The following is a 24,778-nucleotide window of genomic DNA, read 5'->3' on the forward strand; positions in this document are numbered from 1 at the left end:
GACTCCCGGTTAATTGGCCAGGTAATCTATGAGTGATTGCCTTCTACTGCATTGATTGATTAAGAAGGTTAGACCTGGCTGCCTCCTATTTAAACGTCAGGAGCTTGTGAACTTTAAGTATAGCCAAAAGCGTGAGCCAGGATTTCATTGCCTTTCACGCAGCTGGTGGAGTTCCGGGTGTCCGGGCGGGGAAGCAGTTTTAAAGTACTAGAACTTAGTAATGAGGCCGTTTTCAAGGCGGCGTACTTGAAACGGTAATTGATCAGCAAGAGCCGGGCTCTGGGCTGAAAGATGCTTTTAAATTAGTCAAAAATTTAGCAACACCAGCAGAGAAATAGAGAAGTGAGATAAAGTTGTTCTGGCATATGGTGTTTTCTTAGGAATTCGAGCGCTATCGGGAGGGCGTTCCCGAGGCGTGTATTGACCAGCAAGGCTAGGCCTGGGCTATAGGTGCTTTTAAATTAGTCAAAAAAGTTAGGTGTAACCTCTTCTGGTATGACGTCTATGCGGGCCCGTGTGTATATAGATTATAAATTACCGGTGTGTGTAAATAAGTTGTATAAATCTGTTAGATTTGAAACTCCTGCTAAAAAACTTCCTCTCTACAACTCTTTTCTCTTCTCTCCCTCTTTCTCTCAGTTGGGATTCTGTGTGTGTATGTGTGCTGGAGAAATAAAAAAAAAAAAGGAAAAGGGTCTCTCTCTCTGTCTCTGTGAGAGAAAAAAGGTGGGGGCCGAGTGAGCCCGCGGGGCCGAGCGGGTCCGCGGGAGCGAGCGTGTATGCTGTATGAGGAAGAAGGGAGTGAGAGGGTGCGAGTGAAAAGAGTAACCGAGTATTTGGTGATTTTTTATTATTTCAGAGGCACTGGGTAAGAGTTTTGACTTTAGCTGTGAGAGTTGTGAAAAGAGCAGGTTTTTCTTTTGTTGTAGACTGTGAGTAATCGGTGTTTTTCTGCCTATTGTGCTGCGTGGAAGACACAGAAGTGTAGAAATGTTTGTGGTTTATCTTTGTTTGACGTTTTATATAGAGTTGGTTGAATTAGGGTGATTTCTCCCGTTTAAGGGAGGAGTTGCATTGTGGTTATGTTAAAGCTTTGCTGTAGGGGTATGTGTGTGATTTTGTGCTGGCTTCGCATGATTAAATGGATGCACAGAAGTTTGTCAGGGAGAAATTGTTATGGTGGGGTTTAAAGTTAGTAAAGAGTCAAACAACGCCCACTGTTTTAAAAAGGCCCAAAACATCATAAAAGACACCTCACATCCTGGCCACTCCCTGTTCGAACTGTTGCCCTAAGGCAGACGGTACAGGGCAATCAGAGCAAGGACTAATAGACTCAAACACAGCTGTTATCTAACTGCAATAACACATCTGAATACTACAAAAATGTCCACCATGCCACTCTTGTGTTAATCTATGCACGGTCTGGAGCATGACTGTGGGAATACTTAGTATGTTAAGTATTCTATCTATTTTATTTATTGAATTTTATTGTTTTGTTTGTATTTGATATTGCTAGGGATGATGCAATGATCGGGGACCATTCTTAATTTCGTTGGTCTCATGACAATGACAATAAAGTTTTTGATTTTGATTCTGATTCTGAAATCCACCCTCCTCAAGAGTTCAATGATTTAGGCAGTTATGTTTATACAAATACTAAATGTATGTTTAGTGTCTTCATACAGGTGTTTTTTCTTAACCTGGAAACCTGAGTACGGCAGCAGAAGACAGGCCAAGCTTTGGCTAAAATTCACAGCTGGACACCAGAGTTGTCCTCACCCCTCCCGGAAAAATAAAAAAGAGAGAATGTAGTTTGGGGCAGGTTTTTCTCGCTGAACTGCTCTGGGTGCTGTGTCCCTGAATCTCACCAGTGTTAACCTCTGGCGGAAGACATGGAGAAAAGGAAAAGATGTTCCTGGTAAATCACTGAAACAAATAAAACCACACACAACCAGAGAAAGGTATGAGAAGTGTGTGGAACAGACACATGTGCGTGTTAGAGAAATGCCTCGTTTGAGAAAAAGTTAAATTAACCCATATACAGACGCACCCATACATGCAATGAAGAAACAGCTTACATACATGTGCACGTACATGCAAGGTTAAAGTAGCGACACTTAACATACACCTGTTTTTAAATGATATAGTTTATACATTACTGACAAATAAACGCTTTGGGTTGCAGGACAACAACGTAACGTCAAAAGACAAAGACACTGGTCTGAGGATTAAGTGAGGACACGACAAATTTAGTGGTTAAAAGGGTCGACTTGGGACATGTTTTTGTTGATTGTTTAAGACAAATGACTACTGAATGATAGGAAATTCCTTTTTAGGTTTCTAAACAGGATCTTAAGAATTTTAACACGTACCTGTGTTGTCCTGTCAACTTGAGGGGTTATGAGTTGATTATATGGGAAAAAAAAAAAAAACAAAAAAAGGGGGGAGACGAGATCTCAGCCAACACAACATCATTTTCCTGTTCGCCTGTTTTGTTTTGTTTTTGTTTTTTCTGAAAGCCGAAGCTGACCTGGACTCCTACCCTCCCCTCTACCATCGTTGCCCTCTCCGCGGCCATCTTTGACCCTTTGACCCCTGAAGGCCACAGCAGCTGGACTCACAACAACAACTTGAGGATGTCAACAGTGCTGCAAAAGAGTGATCTCATGCAGCAGAGACGGAGAGCACTAAACCTAAAGCCCGTTTCACTACACGGGGGAAATTCCCAGGCTGCGTCAGCTGACAGAGCTGTGACGAGACGCGCATTAAGCCCGGAGGAAAAGGGGCGGTGAGCAAAAGAATGCTGACCTCTGAGAAGAGCCGAACGGAAGAGCTGCAGAAGGCCGTGGAGCAAAGTAAGGACAACATAAACAGACTCCAATCTGACGTGGAAGGAAAGACTCTGAGGTTTTTGTCCTCAGTAAGAGCTTAAGGCATCAGAGCAGAAACTGAGCATGGCTCCGGAGGAGCTGGCTGCTAATGGAACTCATCAGTCAGATGTGGAGCTTCACGTACAGGACTTGTAATCAGGCGGAAGCTTGCTGGAGCAGGAGGTCGTCAGACTTGACGCAAAGCTCCAACAGCAGGAGTAAACCCTGAAAGACCATACAGAAGCAAAAGGGTCAAGGTACAAGGAGAAGATGCAGGCAGCTGCAACAACGGATGAAAACAGACCCAAAGAGGAGGGGAGGACCCTAGGCCATGCGTCAGGCCGCTGGTTTACCTAAACTACAGAACAGGAAGGTGATGAACACAAACATACACCAACACACGAATACACACTTCTGCATGCGCCGACTTAGAATGAAGAGAAACACACACATGAACACTTATGCACTCGCTAAGGGAGTAAAAACTGATACATACCCATGCACTAAAATCAAAATGTTGATTTAATTTACTAAGAAGTGACACACAATGCCCCAGCTGCTGCAATGAAGAATGCTTTACTGACAAAGGCTCAATGCTGCACACGACAACGTCAAATACAGAATTTGCTATAATAATAAGCCCAGAGGGCATTTGTGTGGTCTGGGGAGCCGAGTCCGGAGCGGTTTGGTTATGAAAACGATGCCCGTGCGAGATATCTGGGGCTTAAGGCCTCGACTTAATTGTTTACTGTACACTAAAAAGAAAAGAAAACCCTCTGAGCAGTGGTGCAGAGTGAAAACGAGGAACTAACAGTGTGAGTTTTATTTCAGAGCGCCACGTCATTGTGATGGAGATTTAATAAAGGAGGAACACACGGACAAAGAAGAAGAGAAGGGGGACAGCCTTTGAGCACGATTGCCTGAGGCATTAAAGTTCTGTACTAAATTCTGGTTTCCAGTGTGAGAAAAGTCACGCAGTGCCAGTAGTAGAGCTAGGTTGAGTGATGATTCTAAATTACTGAAAGTAAATCATCGTACACCGTTCAAGTTTCATGATAACGGGGATCTAGACTTTGTTGAACCCTAGGCAATTTGAACAGGTAAAAGTCGAGTGACCAAGTAGCAGTTGAATAAAAGTCATTGAATAAGTGTTGAAATAAACTGGCAGAATTAAGAGAATTAAAACATTTCAAGAGCTCAACTTACTTAATGGTTCAATTTTGTTTCACGAACGCAAAACATATAGGTTTATGAATATGAAAAGGTTGAGGTGGTGTTGATTTGACTCTGTGTAGGTTTAGGTTGGTATTTTTATTGATGGGAAGAATATTCAGTGACAAGTCCTAAGACCCGGGCGTCTGCATTTTGTTTTTGTTATTTTTCATTTTATTTTGTTTTATATTTACTGATTTTTGTTTGTGAATCTTTTCTTTAAGCAGATCTGCATATCGGAAATTACAAGCATTACACGTCGGCGAGAAAATTGTTGTAAGTGAGTTTCTCCGCATTGAAATGGGTTCTGGAGGAAACACTTGTGGGGACAATTAGAAACGAGAGTCCCTGTTTAAAAAAGGATTCAGCGAGGTAATCCAAACTCAAGTTCTTGTTTCTTTTTGAGATGACGTCATTTTGCTGAGTGTGGAAACTAAATGCGACGACAGGTTTCACTATCAGCAAAGAATGGATGAATGGATGAAAGACTGGAAACAAAAACAAACGGACTGACTGGTAAAAGATGACAAGACTTGACCATGACTCAAGGTTAACCACCTCCACCTAGATAGGATAAAAGGGTGGATGAATTTATGTGTGTTTCTTTTACAGGAGTAGAAGGATGACAAAATATTCGAGGATGAGTGAACCTTTAAATGCCATTTTTGTGTCTTGTGTTGTTTACAGAGGTAACTGCGCAGCGTGACCATTTACATTTTCTTCCCTACAGGGTTACAGTTTTAATGTTTTTCTATTACAGGATTTCTGGGCGGATGTGTGAAGAAACGGTGTTTATGGGTTAGGAGTGGGGGATGCTATTACACTGTATTCTGGTGAGAGTGTTGGGGGAGACACACCCTGTCTTGAAAACTGTGATTCTTTTACAGGAAATGTTTTATAGCACCTATGGGATGAGGATGCCTGACTACGGTCAATGTGCTGCTAATGTTTGCTTTGCTTTGGTGAGAAGGGTGCAGTAGAAAACAGACAAGTGACATGAAAACAAGTAATAATAACAAATAACAAATTTGGGGACAGTTTGACCTAGAGCCCACTAACTGGCCATTAGGGGCTCTCTCTCTTGGAATAACATTGCCCAAAGGGTGAATAAAGCAAATTCTGGCAATAATAGTGGTTTAATGATTGGGGAAACCTGAACATGATACTTGTCTGTTGTGCTGAACCGTTTATTACTCTTATGATTTGCAGGTGGTTGTAAATAAGCTGTTTACTTTAACAGGTTTGCTTTTTAGCTGAATTGCAAAATACAACTAGAACGATTGATTGAGACTAATCGCTACTAACCTGAAACTGAGGAGGTTCTATATAAGGAGGAATTAAAACAGGTATAAAATGCATCTGATCTTTAATTGCAGGTGGGACCATGAAGATTTTTTGGTACAGATTGCAGGTTGTTGCTCATTATTGAAGTGTGCTCATAAAGGCCAAAAGCTATATAGGGGGTCTATCATTTGGTCTGTGTTTTAATAATTTAGGTATGGCAAAATTAAAGGTTTCTAGACAATTTAGGGAACGAGTGAGAAGCATAATTAGATGATCAGAAACTGAGTACTACACTCATGTTAGAATTGAGAATGCCCAATTTGTTTGAGGTCTGTTGTTCGTTTTTATACACACCTTGCAAATGTGCTTATAAGGAGCTGGCACGTAGTCTGGGAAGGTCAAAAGCTTCATCCGACAACGGATCGGATTGATATATTGGAGCTATTGACTTCACGTGCAGAGGGTTAAATGCATGCACGCTTACACACATAAGCATGGCATAGGATTGGAATAAACAAAGTCAACAACATTAGGTTAGGAGAGCCAGCGCAGGAGAGGTGTTGGCTTTCTGTCTCTTGCAGAGAAGGGAACAGACACCAGACGGGGACACGGAGATATGGGGACCCTTCACAGCAACTGGGGTCAAGTGTCATGGCCTTGGGGCTCCTTGATAAGATGGATCCCATAACCACAAGCGATAACCAGGAAGGGGTTGGCGAAACCTAGGAACACCAGAGACCAACGTGGTTCGAGAGGCTTTTGGCAAAAAGGGGGACACGGCGGTCACAACGGACAACAAACACACAGATCTGTGTAGCGACTGAAGGGTGGTCTAACCCCGGAAGTCAAAGAAAGAAGAATCCGAGGGCGTTTCTTCACTCCAAGAGGAGGTGGTAAAGGGGCCTGAAGCGTGTCAGGCTGAAACTCGAGTCTGAAGCTAAAAGAACAGCTGGGTTGTGGGAAAATTGGAAAACAACGGAGGTGTTGGGATTGATAAGTGTCATAATGTGTTTGTTTGGTTTGGAAATAAATCCTGGTGTGAGTTGGGCTGGCAAGCCAGCCCAAAGAGGAGGAATGTGACCAGGAGATATTTCATTTTGTATTCTTATGATCACGGTTATAATCAGAAGTATCGATCATTAATCATTTACCATTGTTGAACCAGTTGACAGAATAATCTTTGAACCATATCTAGGTTAACATTAATCTACACAGATTATCAGTACTCTAATCAGTCTATTGTTGTTCTGTACTATTCATGTTATTTGCTTAAAGCTGTTTCACAGTTCTGTAATTACTCAGAAGCCTGTGGGGCCTGCTGGACCCTGCCTTGGTTCCATGTTCCGTTCTGCACGTACACAGGCCTTGAAAGTACATGCACGCTCTTATACAACACATGAATGTGTACACACACCCTTAGTAAGAATAGGAGGGTTGTCTGAGGACAGTTTTCTGACAGATATACTTTCACAAAAGGCACGAATGTAATACACACTTGTTTTCTCTAACAACTAGCAGTTGATGTCCATATTAGGTAAACTCTCTGAACAGGCCCAAAACTGTTATCATTTCCAGTAAGGTCTGACTGTGTTACGTCATCATGGGATCATGGGTTATATAAGGATGGGGAGCGGTCCACTCTTTGGAGATCTGTGGCTGTACGCTTGTCTTCCCATGCTTCTGTCTTAGAAGTGTGCAATAAAATCACTATGTTTGTCACCTACACGGACTCGGCTGTTTTTCCGTCTTACCCAAACCGAACCAGACGTAACACGTCCCAAATATAACGTTATGCGGTTATTTCCCCACAGGTCTTCCTAAGGCTGCAGTGATCTCTCACCTCCAGAGCCTGAAGGCAGCAGCAGGTTTTTGGGCATTTGGGGCAACTGAAGATGATGTAATTTATGTCACCTTGCCACTCTATCACAGCGCAGCATCCCTGATTGGTGTAGGTGGAACTATAGAGCTAGGTAGGTCTACAAATATCTCTGCATTGCTAATCCCTTCACGATTAGGGTCTGACAGTATAGCTATACTTGCTGTAGTAAGTATAGCTGTGAGAAAAAAAAGATATGGTAATCGATGGTAATTTTGCATGTGAACTTTTTGCACAGGTTAAGATGTTTCCATGCAAATATTAGTAAATGAGCCCTATTGACATTATTGTTTAAGGATGTAAGCAAGATTTATCTTGGACTGTTTTATAATTCAAGATGATAAGATTACACAGAGACGTGTTCTTATGACACCCAGCAACTTGCTTTTGCTGCTTTTATGATTTAAGTTCCATGCTTCAGAGAGTTGGTTCTATTGGCATTGAATATTGAATATTGGCTGTTTTTCAGAGCTGCAGACATTGTCTACTCAGCACAATGTAACTACCAAACCTCTTTGAAGATCTCATGTTTCACTTTAACAAGCAGCTTTATTTTATGCTGCAAGATTCTCAGATGGGAATATTATTGTTGTTAAGTACACTGAAAACTGTTTCTGCAGTTTGAACATAAAAGTAATCTCGTATGTTTTTGAATTCATCAGTCGGTTCATTCTCTTCTGCTTATGGAGTAATTTCGAGGAGTTTTTGTTTGTTGTTTCATAGTATTGATGATTAACTGCTTTGCGGATCTGTTCCATCTATGCCAAAGTTAGTGATGCTGAATCCTTCACATTCTGAGATCAACATCTTGACAAGTTCTGAAAACAATCCTTGGTAAAGCTAATGCCCTGATAGTTAATATGCACATATCCTGATCAAAATCAATGCCATGCAGACTAAGCATTGGGTTAGATCCCATATGTCTAAGATTTTTAGGGCCAAGTACAAATGACCTCAGTGTTATCTGAATTTAAAAGAAGGAAATTATAGGGCAAAATCTGATCTGGTTTTTCTGTTATTGAGTGGAATCAGTGGTTTGCACCATTTGCAAACTTTCTTAAAAATCAATTATGATGGGGTCTGTTGATTGTAGACTTTTATACTGAAGTCCTCAAAAGTGTTATTGGGTTGGCTAGATGTTGCGAAGGCTGGGTTTTTTTTGTTGTTGTGTTTGTTTTTGGGGTTTTTTCTAACCAAGGAAAGAATTGACAGTGATATCTGATTTTTGGGGGGTAAGGGTTGGGCCTATAGCCAATCCAAAAATCAGGTTAGTATATCCTTAATCTTGATGGCATTACCTTGGCCTCTAGTACCAACCTTCAGAGGGTCCAAAATGCTATGAGAATACTAACAGGGACTAGAAATAGAACTTTAATGTCTCTTACGTTAGCTTCTCTTAGCCGCCTCCATGTTAAATCCAATCAAGAACGATCACGAACTCTGTTATTTTAAAAACCTCATAGTATCATATTATACCCACTGAGCACTTGACTGTCATGATGTAGGCTTTCTTGTGGATAGTACAATGGAATGCAGAGACTTCAGCTCTCAGGCAGCTCCCAGTTTGCATGTCACTACTGCATTATGTTTTGTACTTGTCTTTCTGTGGGCCAGTATAATAAAACAGAGCTTAACAGATGTATTAAAAAGAGGAATAATTCTAATTTCATCCCATAACAGTGTTATTAACTGCATTGTTGTCTATTCTACCATAGGTGCAACCTTAGTCTTGAAGAAGAAGTTCTCAGCCTCTCAGTTCTGGAATGACTGCAGAAAACATGATGTTACTATTTTCCAGTATATTGGTGAACTCTGCAGGTACCTCTGCAACCAGACAAAGGTAACCTGTTGCTGGCTGGACCCACTCACTACCCTAAATTAGTTTATTCTTGTTACATTATGGTGTAAAACCATCGTCATTTGAAATTCAAACTTTTTAACAGCTCTAGATAATATAAGTAGATCAGGGCAGGACAGATGTTGTGTCAGATGCATTCTCACTCCTGGCAATATGTTTGGCTTTGGCGTGGGGTGACATACAGAAAGTGCATGCAACAATTACTTGCTCTTCTCACCTAGGCTCAGCTGGAAATGACACAGACATTTTTTTCTGTTAATATCTCATCACAATTTTCATCCGTCTAAATATGTTACTAAACCATGAGGTTAGAAAAGGGTCCAGATAATCTGCATATAGTAATGGTTGACAGAGCAAAGGGACTAAATAAGGAGAAGCAGACAAAATTATAGATGTACCTAAAATGTTCTGTTAGATGTTCTTATAATATTACTATGTTATTGTTAGAGTTTATGTCAATAAGTATTTTTCTTTTATTATTTTTAATGGAAGTTGTCATTGTAACTGCTCCACTGAGTCATTCAAGTAATACTGTTCACAACTGTGACAGAAAAATAAGCAGGACCATTGTTTACTGTTCCTGCCCTCCTTACATCATGTAGAAATGCACGCACACACAGTGTCAGGGCCAAGCTCATCCATTCATGAATTCAAAGTCCTCTTTGTCCATGTTCTGTGTCATTTGGCTGTGTGGGTGAAAGGTTGGCCGCCAGTGATTGGTAAATGAAACGTACACAAGACACAAGAACCTTTTCACAAAATATGTGCTGACAAGGATGGATACTAATTACTCAATGTCCTGTTCTGCACTTTGATTATGCAAAGCAAATACCACCAGCTAAGCAAATACCATAGATGTCTTCATATCGCACTGGATATTTGGCTCCAAATTCCATAGAGACTAGGACTCTAGACTAGGACCAGTTAGCTAACTGTAGCTAGTCTACAAAGGATATCCCTATTTGTATATCCTCTTTATACAATTCTTAATTATTTATGGCGGTCATATTTGTGACACTTATACTGTGTTTCTACACAGTGTAAATTATAAACCTTGCAACATGCCCTAGAAATGCACATTCTAAGTAAGGAGGACAAAGTTAATAGATATAGTCCCCTAAAACATGAGTACCTGGAACATATGCACCATCATTATTAGACCATTATCTACAGCTGCTTTCAGTACCATTGAAATGCATTTAGTCTTTTTCTTCAATTGAGCTTTCTGAGTTAACCTCAGTAATTACTTCCTCCTTAAAATATATGTAGGACTGCTTTCTTCCATTTGTGCAATATCTCTACAATTAGAAATATCCTGTCTCAGAGTGGCTGGAAAAACTAGTTCATGGATTTATTACTTCTAGGCTGGACTATTGTAATTCATTATTATTAGGTTGTCCTAAAAACTCCCTGAAAAACCTTTAGTTAATCCAAAATGCTGCAGCAAGAGTCCTGACAGAGACTAGAACGAGAGAGCATATTTCTCCTGTATTGGTTTCCCTTCATATATCAATAATCAGGCCCCGTCTTATCTTAATGACCTTATAGTACCACATCACCCCATTAGAGCACTTCACTCTCGCACTGCGGGCTTGTTGTTCCTCGAGTATTTAAAAGTAGAATGGGAGGGGGAACCTTGAGATTTCAGGCCCCTCTTCTGTGGAACCAGCTTCCAGTTTGGATTCAGGAGACAGACGCTATCTCTACTTTTAAAATTAGGCTTAAAACATTCCTTCTTGCTAAAGCATGTAGTTAGGGCTGGATCAGGTGATCCTGAATCCTCCCTTAGTTATGCTGCAATAGGTGTCGGCTGCTGGGAGATTCCCTGGGCAGATGGGCAGATGGCTGCCCCTCCCCAGAATCTGGTTCTCCCTGAGGTTTCTTCCTGTTAAAAGGGTGTTTTTCCTTCCCACTGTTGTTGTGATTTGGCGCTGTATAAATAAAATGAAATAAACTGAACATGCACTTAAACATTTCTTTAAAACACATTACATAACATAGCCTTTTCCTATTTATATGCCACCCTGTCAGTGTAATAATCAGAGACATTTATTAAGTGGAAATTATTTCCCACTTAACAGTTTTTTAAATAAATGATTTCGTAATACTTTTCAGAAATCTTGTGCTGATGTATTTGTATTTTTCTCTCCATCAGACAGAGCTTGATAAAGTTCATAAGGTGCGGATGGGAGTGGGAAATGGGCTGCATCAGGATGTGTGGCAGGAGTTCCAAAGTCGCTTTGGGAAAATCAAAATGTGTGAAGTATATGGCTCCACTGAAGGAAATCTGTGTTTCATGAACCACATTGGCAAGATTGGATCAGTAGGCCGCTCCAACTTCTTTTACAGGGTAAGTGCATGGAAATAAGCTATTCCATGTGTGTGTGACCAAGCCTACACGCTACTCTCTAGTAAACGAGCACTACCTTGGTGTGTGCTTTCATAAGAGAAGGTAGACAAAAGTAAATGATTATAATAAATCATGTTATAATGTCAAGTAATTTGACATGTCAGTAGAACTGCACAGATTCACTTCACCATCATAACAAAATAATTTCTTTATAAGGAATGCTCATTAAGGGAAGCTGCATTTCTAATGACATCAAGCTCTTAAATAAGTCTAAAGTCTTACTTGCTGGTCTTAAAACACTGAAACATCAAATAAAATGATTAAAAACATTTTTGTTTAATACAAGACTAAAGACAGATTCTGCTTTGGAATTTGTCCACAATTCTTGTGTAAAACATGTGAGTTTTATTATTCATGTTATTATTGTCATAGTAACTATTGCATGTAGTGCCCTAAGTCGAACCTCAGTAAATCTAATTTTTTGTGTTGTTAAGCCTCAAGGCAAATATGAAATTAAATATAAATATTACAAATATAAAATGAATTACTGCATCAACGAGCAATGGCTCGAGGAGGTAAAAACTGACGATTCCAGGTTGCTTTGATATGCCAGTGACCAGACGAAAGGGCTGAGAGGTGAAGGATTTGAGTCGAATAAACGGAGTGCGATGAGACATACTCCACAACCAGGCTAGTGGAGTATGGGAGAGACCGATGGAGACTAACCTACTAAGGAGAATGGAGTGAGAGATGGTGTCAAAAGCAGCACTCAGATCGAGGAGAATAAGAATGGAAAGTAAACTGTAGTCAGCTGCCATAAGAAGATCACTGGTTATTTTTATAAGCGCTGTTTCAGTGCTATGGGAGGGGCGAAAACCAGACTGGAACTGTTCATACAGATTATTATTAGTTAAGTATGAGTGGAGTTGTGTGGCAACTATCTTCTCAAGAATTTTTGAGAGGAATGGTAGATTGGAAATAAGACAAAAATTATCAAAGTTATTGGGATCTAGACTTTGTTTTGTTTTGCTTTGTTTTGCGTTTTGTTTTTGTTTTCAATATTGGGGCGATGGCAGCAACTTTGAAGGAAGCAGGAACAGTTCCAGTAGTAAGTGAAGAATAAATGATAGCAGATATGAGGGGAAGCAAAGAGGGTAAACAGGCCTTGACCAGGTTTTGACTTACAGATGAGTTCTGAAATATCAGTGACAGAGGGAAGTTGGAAAGCAGAAAAAGAGTGTGATGGGAGTGGAAATGCAAAGGAAGCGCTACGTGGAACAAACCAGGTCTTGGATGAGCAGGTAAAAATCTGGTGACCTGAAAGAAGAGTTGAACAGTGAAAACGGTGTCTTGGTTGAATCATCATTTGCACAGACCATGGTGGAGTAATAAGCAGATATTGTTTGATTAATACACTCTTTATAATACAAAACATGATTATTAAACATTTCCTTATGAATAGTAAGACCAGTTTTCTTATTATAGAGGCGTTCAAGCCGTCGGCCTTTTGCTTTCAGAAGCCTGAGTTCAGCTGTAAACTCTCTCAGCAGGGTGCTGACTGAGGGAATGATACAGGTTTGGTTTAGAGTGTGGCAACAGAGTTTAGAATATTATTGAGACTAGAGTTATAATAGGAAACCAAGTCCTCTTGGGTGAGCAGGTTATGAAAATGCAAATAAGTAGAGAAAGCAAAAGAAAGGGTGTCAGGATGGGTTTTCTTAAAATTCTGAAAAGAAATGGTACAAGGGTTCTTGGGCATAGAAAAGGTTATTTTGACATTGAAAGAAAGATCTTGCGATAGATTACCGTGATACCTCCACCACGGCCGGACTCACGAGGCTGGCAGGTGTAAACAAACCCAGGAGTGGAGTTGTTGAGCTGCGAAAAGTCATTGGGCTGTTGCCACGTCTCAGTCAAACAGAAAAAGTCAAACTTATGGTCTGTGAGGAGATTCTGGACGAAATGTCCCTTTTTCGTAAGCGAGCGGATGTTGACATTTCTTAACAATGTTCTTCACATAACCCTGTTGCTTTACTACACTTCTGCCCATCCATGAATACAGTTGGGTCTATTATTTGTTGGGCAAAGATCATTTTAATAATATTGCCTTTCTAAACCACTGCAGATGGATTTTAAAGCAAACAGTCAATACGGGATTAATGTTCAGACAGCTTTCATTCAAGGAGTTTTACAGAAGTACTGCATTAACTTTTTAGGAGTCACAGCCATTTACATACATTTTCAGAGGTTCAAAAATGTAGATAATGGGCTCACAGGTAGTTTCATCAGCCCCATCTACAGTTGGAGCTATGTAAGTAAAACTAAATTGAACTGAATGCCCACCACCCCTGGCACAGTTGATGGTCATTTTTAACAGCTCACTGAATCAATTGCCACTATTATTCCAGTGCAAAATGTCAGTCTAAATCTAAAGTGCATGATGGTATAATTATTTCTGTGATTAAGAAAAGCAGCTTTGCACCATCTAACTCAAGAACTCTTGAAAAGATAAATTTTCAAGGTCTGAAAGTCCTCTCTCAAGGCCTGATGAAACCAAGATGAACTTAACAAATTGAGAGGAACATAAAAGTACGGGCATGGAGAGAACTCCTTCATGATCTTTAACATACTGGATTACCCATGACTGCCGCTAGTATTTACTGATTCAGTTCAGCTTTATTTACAAAGTCATATTATAAAGGAAAGACTACAATAATAAAGAGAAAAACCCAACAATCAAACAACCGCCTTTGTGCAAGTAGTTTAGAACCTGCTCAGGTTCAGATTCAAAACTGATTGGACAGCACTTCACAGTGCTAATAAATAATGACCAACACTGTATTGCAAAGGTAGCCCAAGGATATATTTAGGATATGGGATATTATTCAGTGTCAAGTCTGTCGCATCATCTCAACCCAGTAGAATACACAGCACCCTCATCAAGGTGATATTACACAAACTAAAAACTTGTCATACATTGAATATGTCATACATGTAATACTAATGTCAGATTATTAAACAACTTCTTACATAGTTATACATGTACTGTAAGTCTGTTGTGACTGTGGAGAAGAATGAGTAGTGAAGTTGCTTTACTGTGGCTTTGGTAGGTATTAATGCTGGCTGTTGTTAATCAGTGGACTTACATAAGAGTGGATCCATGTATTTGGCTCTAATCTCTGACTTCAGCTATTCTTAGATGTGTCCAGGTGACTTTTCATTTGACCCACAATGTTATAAAAGAAGTTGTAAAAGTGAAGTTATAAAACATATGGTTAAAAGTAGTGTCAGTTCTGTAACATGCAGTTAAAATGTATTGTTTAGATTTCTTTTGTTGGTCTACAATTATGAAAACGTTATGGAATAATGAGTGTCTATTAATATAAAGTGTATTAGATTGGACCTTCTTTATACATTTTATAACTGCCCTAATTACATTCAGTTTCTAGATCACTAAAATGCGAATTACCTTGACCATTGATCAAGGCCATGAGTACCATTCACAGAAGGTTGGGGAATGGCTGCAATCACAGCATTGTAAGATGTTGAAAGATGACTCCCGCTTCCATTCAGAGATTGAGAGATGGTCTTTCCCTTTTCATCTGTCCCCGCTCAAACCAGCTTCCCTCCCTGTCCCATGTGTACATCCTCATCGTTGTAAGAGTACACTGTAGGTGTAGATGGACTGTAGAGTCCTGGCCTGACGAGTTGTCTCTTTTGTGTTGTTGGCACTAACAACTATGCTACATTAAAAGTGACTTAAATCCCCTTTCTTAACTATTCTGGTGCTCAATTTCAGCTTTAGTTTGTCATCTTGATTATACCTAAAAACATAAATGCACTGAGTTGTTGGCGTGTGATTGGCTGATTAGATAAGCACTTTGAGTTCTCAGGTGGGATAGAAAAGCACTATCCTAGGAACTTGTCCATTTAACATACTGTATGTGTGTTAATAAGCAGCTGAACAGATGTATCTAATAAAGTGGCTGTATTATGAGTATATATAAAAGGAAAATAACCATATTTGTTTTTTTATTAATTTAATATACTTTGAAAAATATAAGTCTTGAAAGTAAGTCTTTGTAGGTGGCATAGATGTCCATCTGATCACATAACTTGTCAATCAAATGTCTTGTATTAAACAAAAACAAAGACTCATGTACTTTTAGACCCATCTATAAAAGTAAATATTCTATTGAAATTATTAATAGTACCTTCAGTTATTTGTCTAAAAGTGGGGAGTAGTTTACATATTTATGTATCATACCTGTTCTGTGCAAAGCCTGAAGCCACTTTTTATTAGTGAGAAACTAGGACAAACAAGATAGCGCTAGAAAACACAAACCTTAAGGCTAATTAATACAGAGAACAAATGCAAAAGCAGAATATGAAAATCTGTTAATTCCAATTCAATACATTTAGATACATTTAGATACATTTGAGGTCAATTCAATAGTCAGTCATCATTTTCTGTTGCATCCTCACCCTCCCTGACACACACACACACACACACACACACACACACACACACACACACACACACACACACACACACACACACACACACACAGAGCAGCTTACATTTGCTCAGTAAATATTAAACCTTTTGATGTGATATTCTTGAGTTTAGACATTTAAAAACATGATTGAGGTCTTGAAGTGATTCAGAGTATGTGAGCTTTGTTATTTATTCTGAATTCTTCTGACCATAAATCTGCTTTTCTTATATCAGTCATTTTGTTTCTAATGTTTATTTAATAGATACTCAAAATGTTTTACACGCATTTTAATTTGTCCTAAAACATTCCGTATTATCATTCTCCTTAATCTTTCGGCTGAGCATGTACGTCATCATGCTTTGCTGGCATTTTTCATATTTAGCAATGTACTGTTTGTGTTTTTCCCATGAAATGCAGATTAAATGTGACACTTCTGCATTGTTGTGTGATTCAGCTTTCAACAGTTCTGCACTTTGGCTTTCAGGAAAATTGTGTTTTAGCAGCTTCAACAATTTTCCCAAATATTTCAACAATTCAGCTCAAGTCATTCAGCTTTTAGCAATTTACACTGCATTTTCTTTAGTAAATGCATTCTCTAGTTTCTTTATATTTTGCTAGGAAAATGCTAAATGTGTCCAGCTGTCAACTGAAACATATACAAACATGTAAATACAATGTACAAAGCAAAGCAGAGTTTTTACAATTCTAATGGACCTGAAGGTCAATAGTCGGCATCAACACTATTGTTCGTCAACACATCTGAAATCTCTTAGGCAAGCTTTCTTGAAATTTCTTTTAATAGTTTTCAAATTTTCAGCTAATTACTCTTGAGGATGTGTAAGTGTAGACACAACACTGGTTGTTATATGTTAAGATAAGATAAGATAAGATAAGATAACCTTTATTAGTCCCACACGTGGGAAATTTGTTTTGTCACAGCAGGAAGTGGACAGTGCAAAAGTTATGACGCAAAAATTAGAATACAATAAGAATAAATACAGTACACAACTGTACAGAATAGAATAAAATACTATATACAGTAGAATAAAATAAAAATAAATATACAATAAGATAAAAATAGAATACAAATACAAATACTATATACAACTGAGTAAAAATACAACGATGACAGAAAGGATTATTGCACTTAGTATTATTGCATATGTATGGATGTGTGTGCTTGATCAGTTAAAGTCTTTATTATGGAGTCTGACAGCAGTGGGGAGGAAAGACCTGCGAAATCTCTCCGTCCCACACCGTGGGTGCCGCAGTCTCCCACTGAAGGAGCTGCTCAGTGCTGTCACAGTCTGCTGCATGGGGTGGGAGATGTTGTCCATCAGGGATGACAGCTTAGCCGCCGTTCTCCTGTCACTCACCACCTCCACTGGGTCCAGAGGGCATCCTAGAACAGAGCTGGCCCTTCGGATCACCCTGTTCAGTCTCTTCCTGTCCCCAGCAGAGATGCTGCCGCCCCAGCAGACCACACCATAAAAGATAGCAGAAGCCACCACAGAGTCATAGAATTTCTTCAGGAGTGGGCCCTCCACTCCAAACGACCTGAGTCTCCACAGCAGGTACAGCCTGCTCTGCCCTTTCCTGTAGAGGGCGTCTGAGTTATGAGTCCAGTCCAGTCTATTGTTCAGATGAACACCAAGGTACCTGTAGCTGTCCACAGCCTCAATGTCCATACCCTGGATGTTCAGTGGTTGCAGTGGAGAATGCTTGTGCCTGCGGAAGTCTACCACCAGCTCCTTGGTTTTACTGGCGTTGATCTGGAGGTAGTTCAGCTGGCACCAGTCCACAAAGTCTTGGGTCAGACCTCTGTACTCCTTGTCGTCCCCATCAGTGATGAGGCCGACTATTGCAGAGTCATCAGAGAACTTCTGCAGGAAGCACTGGGTGGAATTGTGGGAGAAGTCTGCAGTGTAGATGGTGAAGAGGAACGGAGCCAGAACCGTTCCCTGTGGGGCCCCCGTACTGCAGACGACCCTGTCCGACACACAGCCCTGAGTCCTCACATACTGTGGTCGGTCGGTGAGGTAGTCCAGGATCCAGGTAGTGAGGTGATGGTCCACTCCAGAGTTCTCCAGCTTGTCCTTCAGAACCAAGGGAAGAATAGTCTGGCTAAGTTAGTCTGGCTCCTTAAAAACAACATATGAAGAAACAAGGGTTTATTCATACAGTTTTCATAGTTTCATTGTATCTAGTTTTCCATATTGTTTATAATTTGTATGTGAGCATTTCCTCTGTAGTTGTGAAAATCATTGGGCTAAATTGTAAGAACCAATCCATTAATTATTTAGCATTTAGTTTCATTACCTATTGGTTAACAAAAGCTTGACTGACTGACTGACTTTTGTCATTCCTTCTATACACCAACACTGTACATTACAACAAAAATACCTGCCTGGCTCTGAATACAGCAGGAAAGGTACAAGCTGCAGAATCTTGCTGTTCTGGTACGAATGCTGCAGAACCTCTTCCGAGATGTCAGGAGAGAGAACAGACCATGTTGGGGATGAGAGGGTTTCTGTAGGATTTTGTTTGCTCTGGTCAGATAGCGTTTCTGCAGAATGTCCTGGATGGGGGAAAGTGAACACACATTGATCTTCTCTGCTGTCCCCACCCTCTCTACAGATTTCCAGTTTGTGGCACTGCGAGCTCCCAAGCAAACAGATATGCACATAGAAAGTGTTAAGGATAGGAGAGGGTGGGTGAGCTCTCCTCAACCGCTGCAAAGAAGTGCAGGCGATGCAGAACTGTCTTAGGAAGAGCTCTGATCTGCATCACTGAGTGTCTGTTTTCTGTACTTCCAGGAACTTGGTGCTACAGACCATTTCCACTGTTGCACTATTGTTTAGAAGTGGTGTGTGCTGGCTTTACATATTAATGCAAATGTATATGTTTAAATGCCCTTAAAGACATTTAGCATTAAGCAGATCTGTGGGCTAATTAGCTATTCTTATTGAAACTAGCACATTTTAATGTCTACAGTGAGTTAATGCCATCTGCTAAGATGTAGAAATTATGTATAAAGTTTTTTTTGTTTTGTTTTTTTGACAGTGACTACAAAAGGTATTGATTTTTTTTTCAGGACTTTAAAGCTGCTTAGATACTTCTCTCAATCCACATGGTGTTCCAATCCTCATAGTTGATTACTCTGTTCATCAGTTACCCACCATAACACTATTTCCTTTTGACATTTTGTGTAGCTCCTGTTTAAGTATGATTTGGTGAAGTATGACATTGTGAAAGATGAACCAGTGAAAGATCAGTATGGTTTCTGCCGGCGAGTGGACAAGGGTAAGGTTGGAATACAAATTCATTTCTTATTCTTCCCTTTTAAACTTGAACGTTTTGAACAAGTATTTGTATTGATTTTGAACTTCTGTTATTCTTAGGTGAGATGGGGCTTTTACTTTCCAAGGTCAGCGCTATTAGCCCATTCTTTGGCTACGCTGGAAGCAAGGAACTGACTGAAAAGAAGCTGATGAGAAATGTGTTTGTCAAGGGTGATGCCTACTTTAACACAGGCGATCTCATGGCGGAAGACCATGAGGGCTTCATTTTCTTTAGAGACCGAGTCGGAGACACATTCAGGTACTTAGATAAGATGTTTACGATGTTCTTAGATTTGATTTGCATACATTTTCTATATAGACTTCTATGTAGCCTCTGGTAAAAGACCTGAGCTTGAAGGATCAAGACCATATGCTCTTGATCCTTCAAGCTCATGTCCTTCGAGCTCGGGTCTTCTACCAGAGGCCTAGGAGCTTGAGAGTCCTGTACAGTATCTTTGTTGCTTCTACGACTACGCTCTTCTGGACAGAGATCTTGGATGTTGGTCCTGGGATCTGTTGAAGCCACTTGCCCAGCTTAGGCTTCATTGCCATAAGTGCTCTGATTGCCACAGTGGCCTTTACGCTCCACCTCTTCTTGAGTTTCTCTCTCAGCCCTTGACACTTCTTGCGCCTCTCGAAAGTGTAGTTAGCTTATTACTCTGTATAGCTACATCTATCACTACAGCCATCTTCCTCCACCGTTTCAATATTGGTTAGTCATCATCAGTTTGTCTGTCTGGAAGTCCCACAGGATCTTAGCTCAGTCATTCTGAATGGGGGCATGTCCCATTTAGCCTTGGGAGTTACTAGGCGCAGATGTTCCTGTGTATTATGCAAGCCACCTGGTTATGGCATTCCATGTATGCCCTGTCTGCTAGCATCTTGCACCCTGCTGTTAGGTGCTAGATTGTGGCATCAGTGGCATCTTTGCACAGCTTGCAACTGCAGTCTTCCCGGGTGTGGTAGACCCCAGCCTGTATGGATCGTGTGCTCAGAGCTTGTTCCTGCGCTGCCACGATTAGTGTCTTTCAGTCCAGCTTTGTCCAGCCACTGGTAGGATTTCTGGATGTCAGCCACTTGGTCTATCTGATGATGTCCTCGAACAGGACAGTCCGGCCTTCAGTTAGCCAGATGCTCAGTGACTGCAGTCAGTAGATCAGCTGCTGCTTTCAGTGATCGTCGCAGCAGGGACTGTTGGATGCTGCATGCACATCTTCTAGTAGACCTTCGAAGGGTTCTTCACATAGTTCTGGTATTTGGCCACTAGGGGTTCAGTTTTCCAGCTTAGCCATGATCCTATTGCTCAGGTCAGCTGTTCTTACACTCAGTGCCTTCAACACACCAGGTGTACTTTTGGGCTTGGTGCCCAATCGTGAGTACTACAGCCAAAAGAAATGTCCTGGCTCCCTCTTCCCATAGCATTTGTGTCGTACCTCATCATTGTCCAGTTGTGATACCAGTTGCTTCTGAATGTCGGAACACTGAGCTACCAGTTGTTTTGCCGTCAGTCTAGATGTTGGGTATTGAGGATTCCATAGGTCCCACATCCTCTTCATGTAACCACTTTTGCTGGGGTTACTTGCATAGTAGCGTTCCAACAGCTTAGAAAAAAAGTGCTTGTGTGAATTAGTGAATGAGGTAAGTTGTGTAAAAAGCTTTGAGTGCTTAGAGTAGATAAGAGCTATATAAGAAGTCCATTTAACAGGCCCTGTTCTCATCCCTTGCTCACTTGTACCTGCTTTTTCCAGTAGCCCACTACTTATCTGTGTGTCCTGGTTCCTCAATTTGTGACACGGACCTTATCAATCCAGGTGACGTCTGAGCCACTATGGCTTTAGTTATCTCTCTCTCTTGCTTCTATGATGAGGTAGGCTTGGTTTTCTTGTTCACTCGTGAACTTGAACTCCTCTGCTTGGGGCAGTAACTTGTCATTGGCCAGTGTGGTCAGTCCACTTCTTTTCTAGTTAAGACTTGAAGGCAAGCTGTAGGTCATTTGATGAAGCCACCTGAACCACATTATGAGAAAAAAGCAGATGTGAGATCTTGAGAACAACAGAGTGTAAATCATCCACTATTTGGCTACCTTTAGCTTTTAAAAAAATATGAACAGAATCAGTGACAAGGCCCTGGCAACTCCTACGAAGCAAGGAAAAACAAGAGATCAGTTTACCCTTGGGAAAGACTTGCCAAAGGCCCACACTGAATAAGGATTAAACAAAAAATAAAAAAATTAAAAAGGACAGATGCCAGCAGTAACACAGGTTGTTACCATACGAGTGTAAAGCCTGGTCTGACACAGACTATGCTTCTACCAATTAATTTTTTCCCCCCCAATTTCAGGTGGAAGGGTGAAAATGTATCCACGACAGAGGTGACAGAGATTCTTGGGCTGGTAGATTTTATCCAAGAAGTCAACGTGTATGGAGTGCAAGTACCAGGTATCATGTCGCCATGCTTAATTATTAATGCAGTTACTAAGACTGTGAGAACTTGCAGTATAGATGTTTTCTTTTTTTAAATATCCACAATATCTACTTCGCCAAGTGCTACATTTTTGCTGTCCTTAGCCAATTAAACACAAGCAGGATGTCCATGTGGCATCAGTGAAAAACAGTATCCCTTAACATTGATCCATGTTGTTCACAGGACACGAGGGCAGAGGAGGAATGGCATCAATCATTGTAAGACCGGGCTTCATATTTGATGGAAAGAAGCTGTTTGAGCATGTAGTGAGGGATCTACCAGGATACGCTCGTCCACTTTTCATAAGGCTTCAGGTAAAATATGTTACTAAAATCAGTTTAAACATCCTGCTACTCTGAAGTAACTCAGATTGTTTTTTCCTCTCAGGAGGTCATGGAAACGACAAGTACCTTCAAACAGCAAAAGTTCCATCTGGTGCAGAGTGGTTTCAACCCCTCAAAAGTCGTTGATCCTCTCTATGTGTTGGACTACAAGCAAAAGAGCTACATTCCTCTGACAGACACGATCTACCAGAGCATCAGTGCTGGAGAGCACAAGCTATAGAACTCACAAGTATGAGTGTGACTATACAGTTTTAAATAGTGCACAAGAGTTTGAAAATGTTTAATGAATATTAAACATCTGACACATAATATGAACCTGAATGTGTTACTATGTCACAGCAATCCAATGACTAAGCCTAATGAAATACTTCAAATGGAAAACTAGAAAAGATCTTCAGATCTTTTGGATTTGATGACACTGTAGATATTAGTAGTAATAATAAATGCAATTTTGGAAGAATTCAGACAATAAATTATACCTTTTTACATCATTCTGTGTGTAATTCTGGTCAGATTTTTCCCCAATCATATCTCACTGTGCCTGCACCCTCTTTTTCATGGAACTCCTCAACCGGATTTTCTGTCAGAAAATGTATAAAATGACTACTGTCATTGTTTTGGAAGCACATTTTTTTTGATGGATAGGATTTTTAAGCTCACTGACAAATATACTAGATTTCCTCAGCTCTTGTTTTGCCAGTTGGTTGATTTTAGTTAGTGCTGTCAGCGTTAATCTTGTTAAAATGATGTTAACGCCATAACTGCATTAACTCAGCAAACCTCCGTTAACGAGTTACCGGCAGATGGCCCCGTGCATGGGGCTGGACAGCGTCAACGTGTTAACGAGCTAACCGTGCTAACACGTTGACGCTGTGCAGCCCCGTCCTATTGCAGTAATCCAGAATATTCCAGAATCAACACAATGAAGTTACCTGTCTCTCTATGTCTATGCCCATACACATTTCTTCTGCATTTCTGTATAGATCAACCTGTAGATGTCCCTGGTCATGGCCTGAACATGAACAGTCAATTTATGTTTTTCTTACCAGGGCTGCAGTTCATGTGCGAAAAGAAATGCTTAATTATAGTGAGTTAATAACACTCTACAAGCTGGTGGAGCATTGTTGTTTGTCTTCGATCTCATTAGACAACAGTGTAGCAGTGATAACCTGAGCCTGTCACTCCCTTACCTCAGCAAAGTGATCGCATAAACAATCAAATAAGCTCTTTCACATTTTCTTTTTGTGATGCAGTTCATGTCATAGCCACTGGATGTCAGCACATTGCATGACTCACAGAAAGACCTTCATGGAAGCTGGTCCACTCTAAGAGAGTTAGCAGCTCTCTAAATTAGATAATGCAACAATTTAATATGGTTTATTGTAACTTCTGGGTAATATTTTGAATATTTGTGGCAGGCATGAGACAAGGGCTCAGTTGAACTGGGCAGAGTGGAGAGAGTGTGGACCCAAATACAGATGGTGACAGACTTAAAATGAAAGTGAGCATTTATGACGGCCAAGAAAAATACAAACAAATGCAAAGAACAGAATGACTAAACTAGAAAAACCTAAACTGGAAAAAACTTTAAAACACGATATCAGAAAAAACTGTCACATGATATCAAACAGAAGCTGTCAATTCAGCTCTTCAGTGTGGGCAATCATAATGAAGCAGTTCATTCTAAGTTGTAGATTTGAGCTGCGCTTCATATTTTTGGCCACCAGATGTCACCAAAGATGACTTTTGAAAAGCTTTGCGTAATGAACCGTTTTTCAATACAAGCTTCAGTGCTTCAGAAAGCGCCATTTGGCCAACAGTAGAGACATGGAACACGGAAAAATGCAGCAAGTGATGCACAGATAATCCGGCAACAAACAGAGGAAGACAAAAAGGCTTAAATACACAGATGGAAAACAAGGGAATGAGACACAAGAGGAGAGCACAGCTGGGAGAAATTACACATAGTGAGACGGGAAGGAAGCAAAACTGGAAACATTAGCAAAGGACACAAGACTATCAAAGTAAAACAGGAAACGAGACATTCACAAAGACAGACTTGAAACTGAGACATGGAGATGTGACTTGACTGCAAAACACGGGGGATGCATGAACCTGGAGGAACCTAGAAAACCAACACTAAACATAGCTTTTAGTTCATGAATAGTTTTGGTACAGTAAATATTTTTAACTGTCTAAAGCAGTGTTACAGCAAGTGCAGCGCACATAAATGAGTGGACAGGGTGATGGACACCGGTAAGAGCAGAGGAGGGGAGCTCTGTGTTTATATTAAAAACAACTGGTGTCACTGGAGTATGTAACAGTTAAGTGTTGCCAGTTCTATCTGCAATGAGAGTTTACAGTTGTCATAAAGGCTCCTGTTCTTACTTAACCCTGGATGCTAACATCACAGCAGCTTTGGACTACTTGCTAAATACTATTAGTAAAGTCAAAGGAGCTTGCAAAGAAAAGCGTCTGGACTTCTTTAAATTACTTGAAGACGTTTCACCTCTCATCCGGGAAGCTTCTTCAGTTCTAAGGTCAAATGGTGGAGAGTCCCAGATATAAACCTAGTGGGAGTAACCCCCCACAGAGGGACAAAAGGACCCCCTGATGATCCTCTAATCGCCTGAGCCAAGGTGTGAAACTGGGTGTGGGTCCCAATCAGCCAGAGTTTCGGG

At 40.5% G+C, this 24,778-nt stretch overlaps 1 protein-coding gene and 1 long non-coding RNA gene across 2 annotated transcripts in view; both read left to right on the plus strand.

Annotated features, from left to right (window-relative positions):
• Positions 1-22,588, plus strand: part of slc27a6 (solute carrier family 27 member 6) — a 34,421-nt gene extending 11,833 nt beyond the window's left edge. The window contains exons 3-10 of the mRNA XM_082540118.1: positions 7,178-7,336; positions 8,958-9,082; positions 11,256-11,450; positions 19,162-19,252; positions 19,351-19,549; positions 21,631-21,728; positions 21,937-22,067; positions 22,141-22,588. Of these exons, the coding sequence (XP_082396244.1) occupies positions 7,178-7,336; positions 8,958-9,082; positions 11,256-11,450; positions 19,162-19,252; positions 19,351-19,549; positions 21,631-21,728; positions 21,937-22,067; positions 22,141-22,317 (1,175 nt within the window). The 3' untranslated portion in view covers positions 22,318-22,588. The remainder of the gene's footprint in view (positions 1-7,177; positions 7,337-8,957; positions 9,083-11,255; positions 11,451-19,161; positions 19,253-19,350; positions 19,550-21,630; positions 21,729-21,936; positions 22,068-22,140) is intronic.
• On the plus strand, positions 2,447-7,089 carry LOC309710541. The gene is made up of 2 exons (XR_014277733.1): positions 2,447-5,291; positions 5,459-7,089. It is a non-coding gene; the product is annotated as an uncharacterized lncRNA (long non-coding RNA).
• Positions 22,589-24,778: the final 2,190 nt, after the last annotated feature.

The sequence above is a fragment of the Aulonocara stuartgranti genome, assembly GCF_965226115.1.
Source record: "Aulonocara stuartgranti genome assembly, chromosome: 7".
Taxonomy (NCBI): Eukaryota; Metazoa; Chordata; class Actinopteri; order Cichliformes; family Cichlidae; genus Aulonocara; species Aulonocara stuartgranti.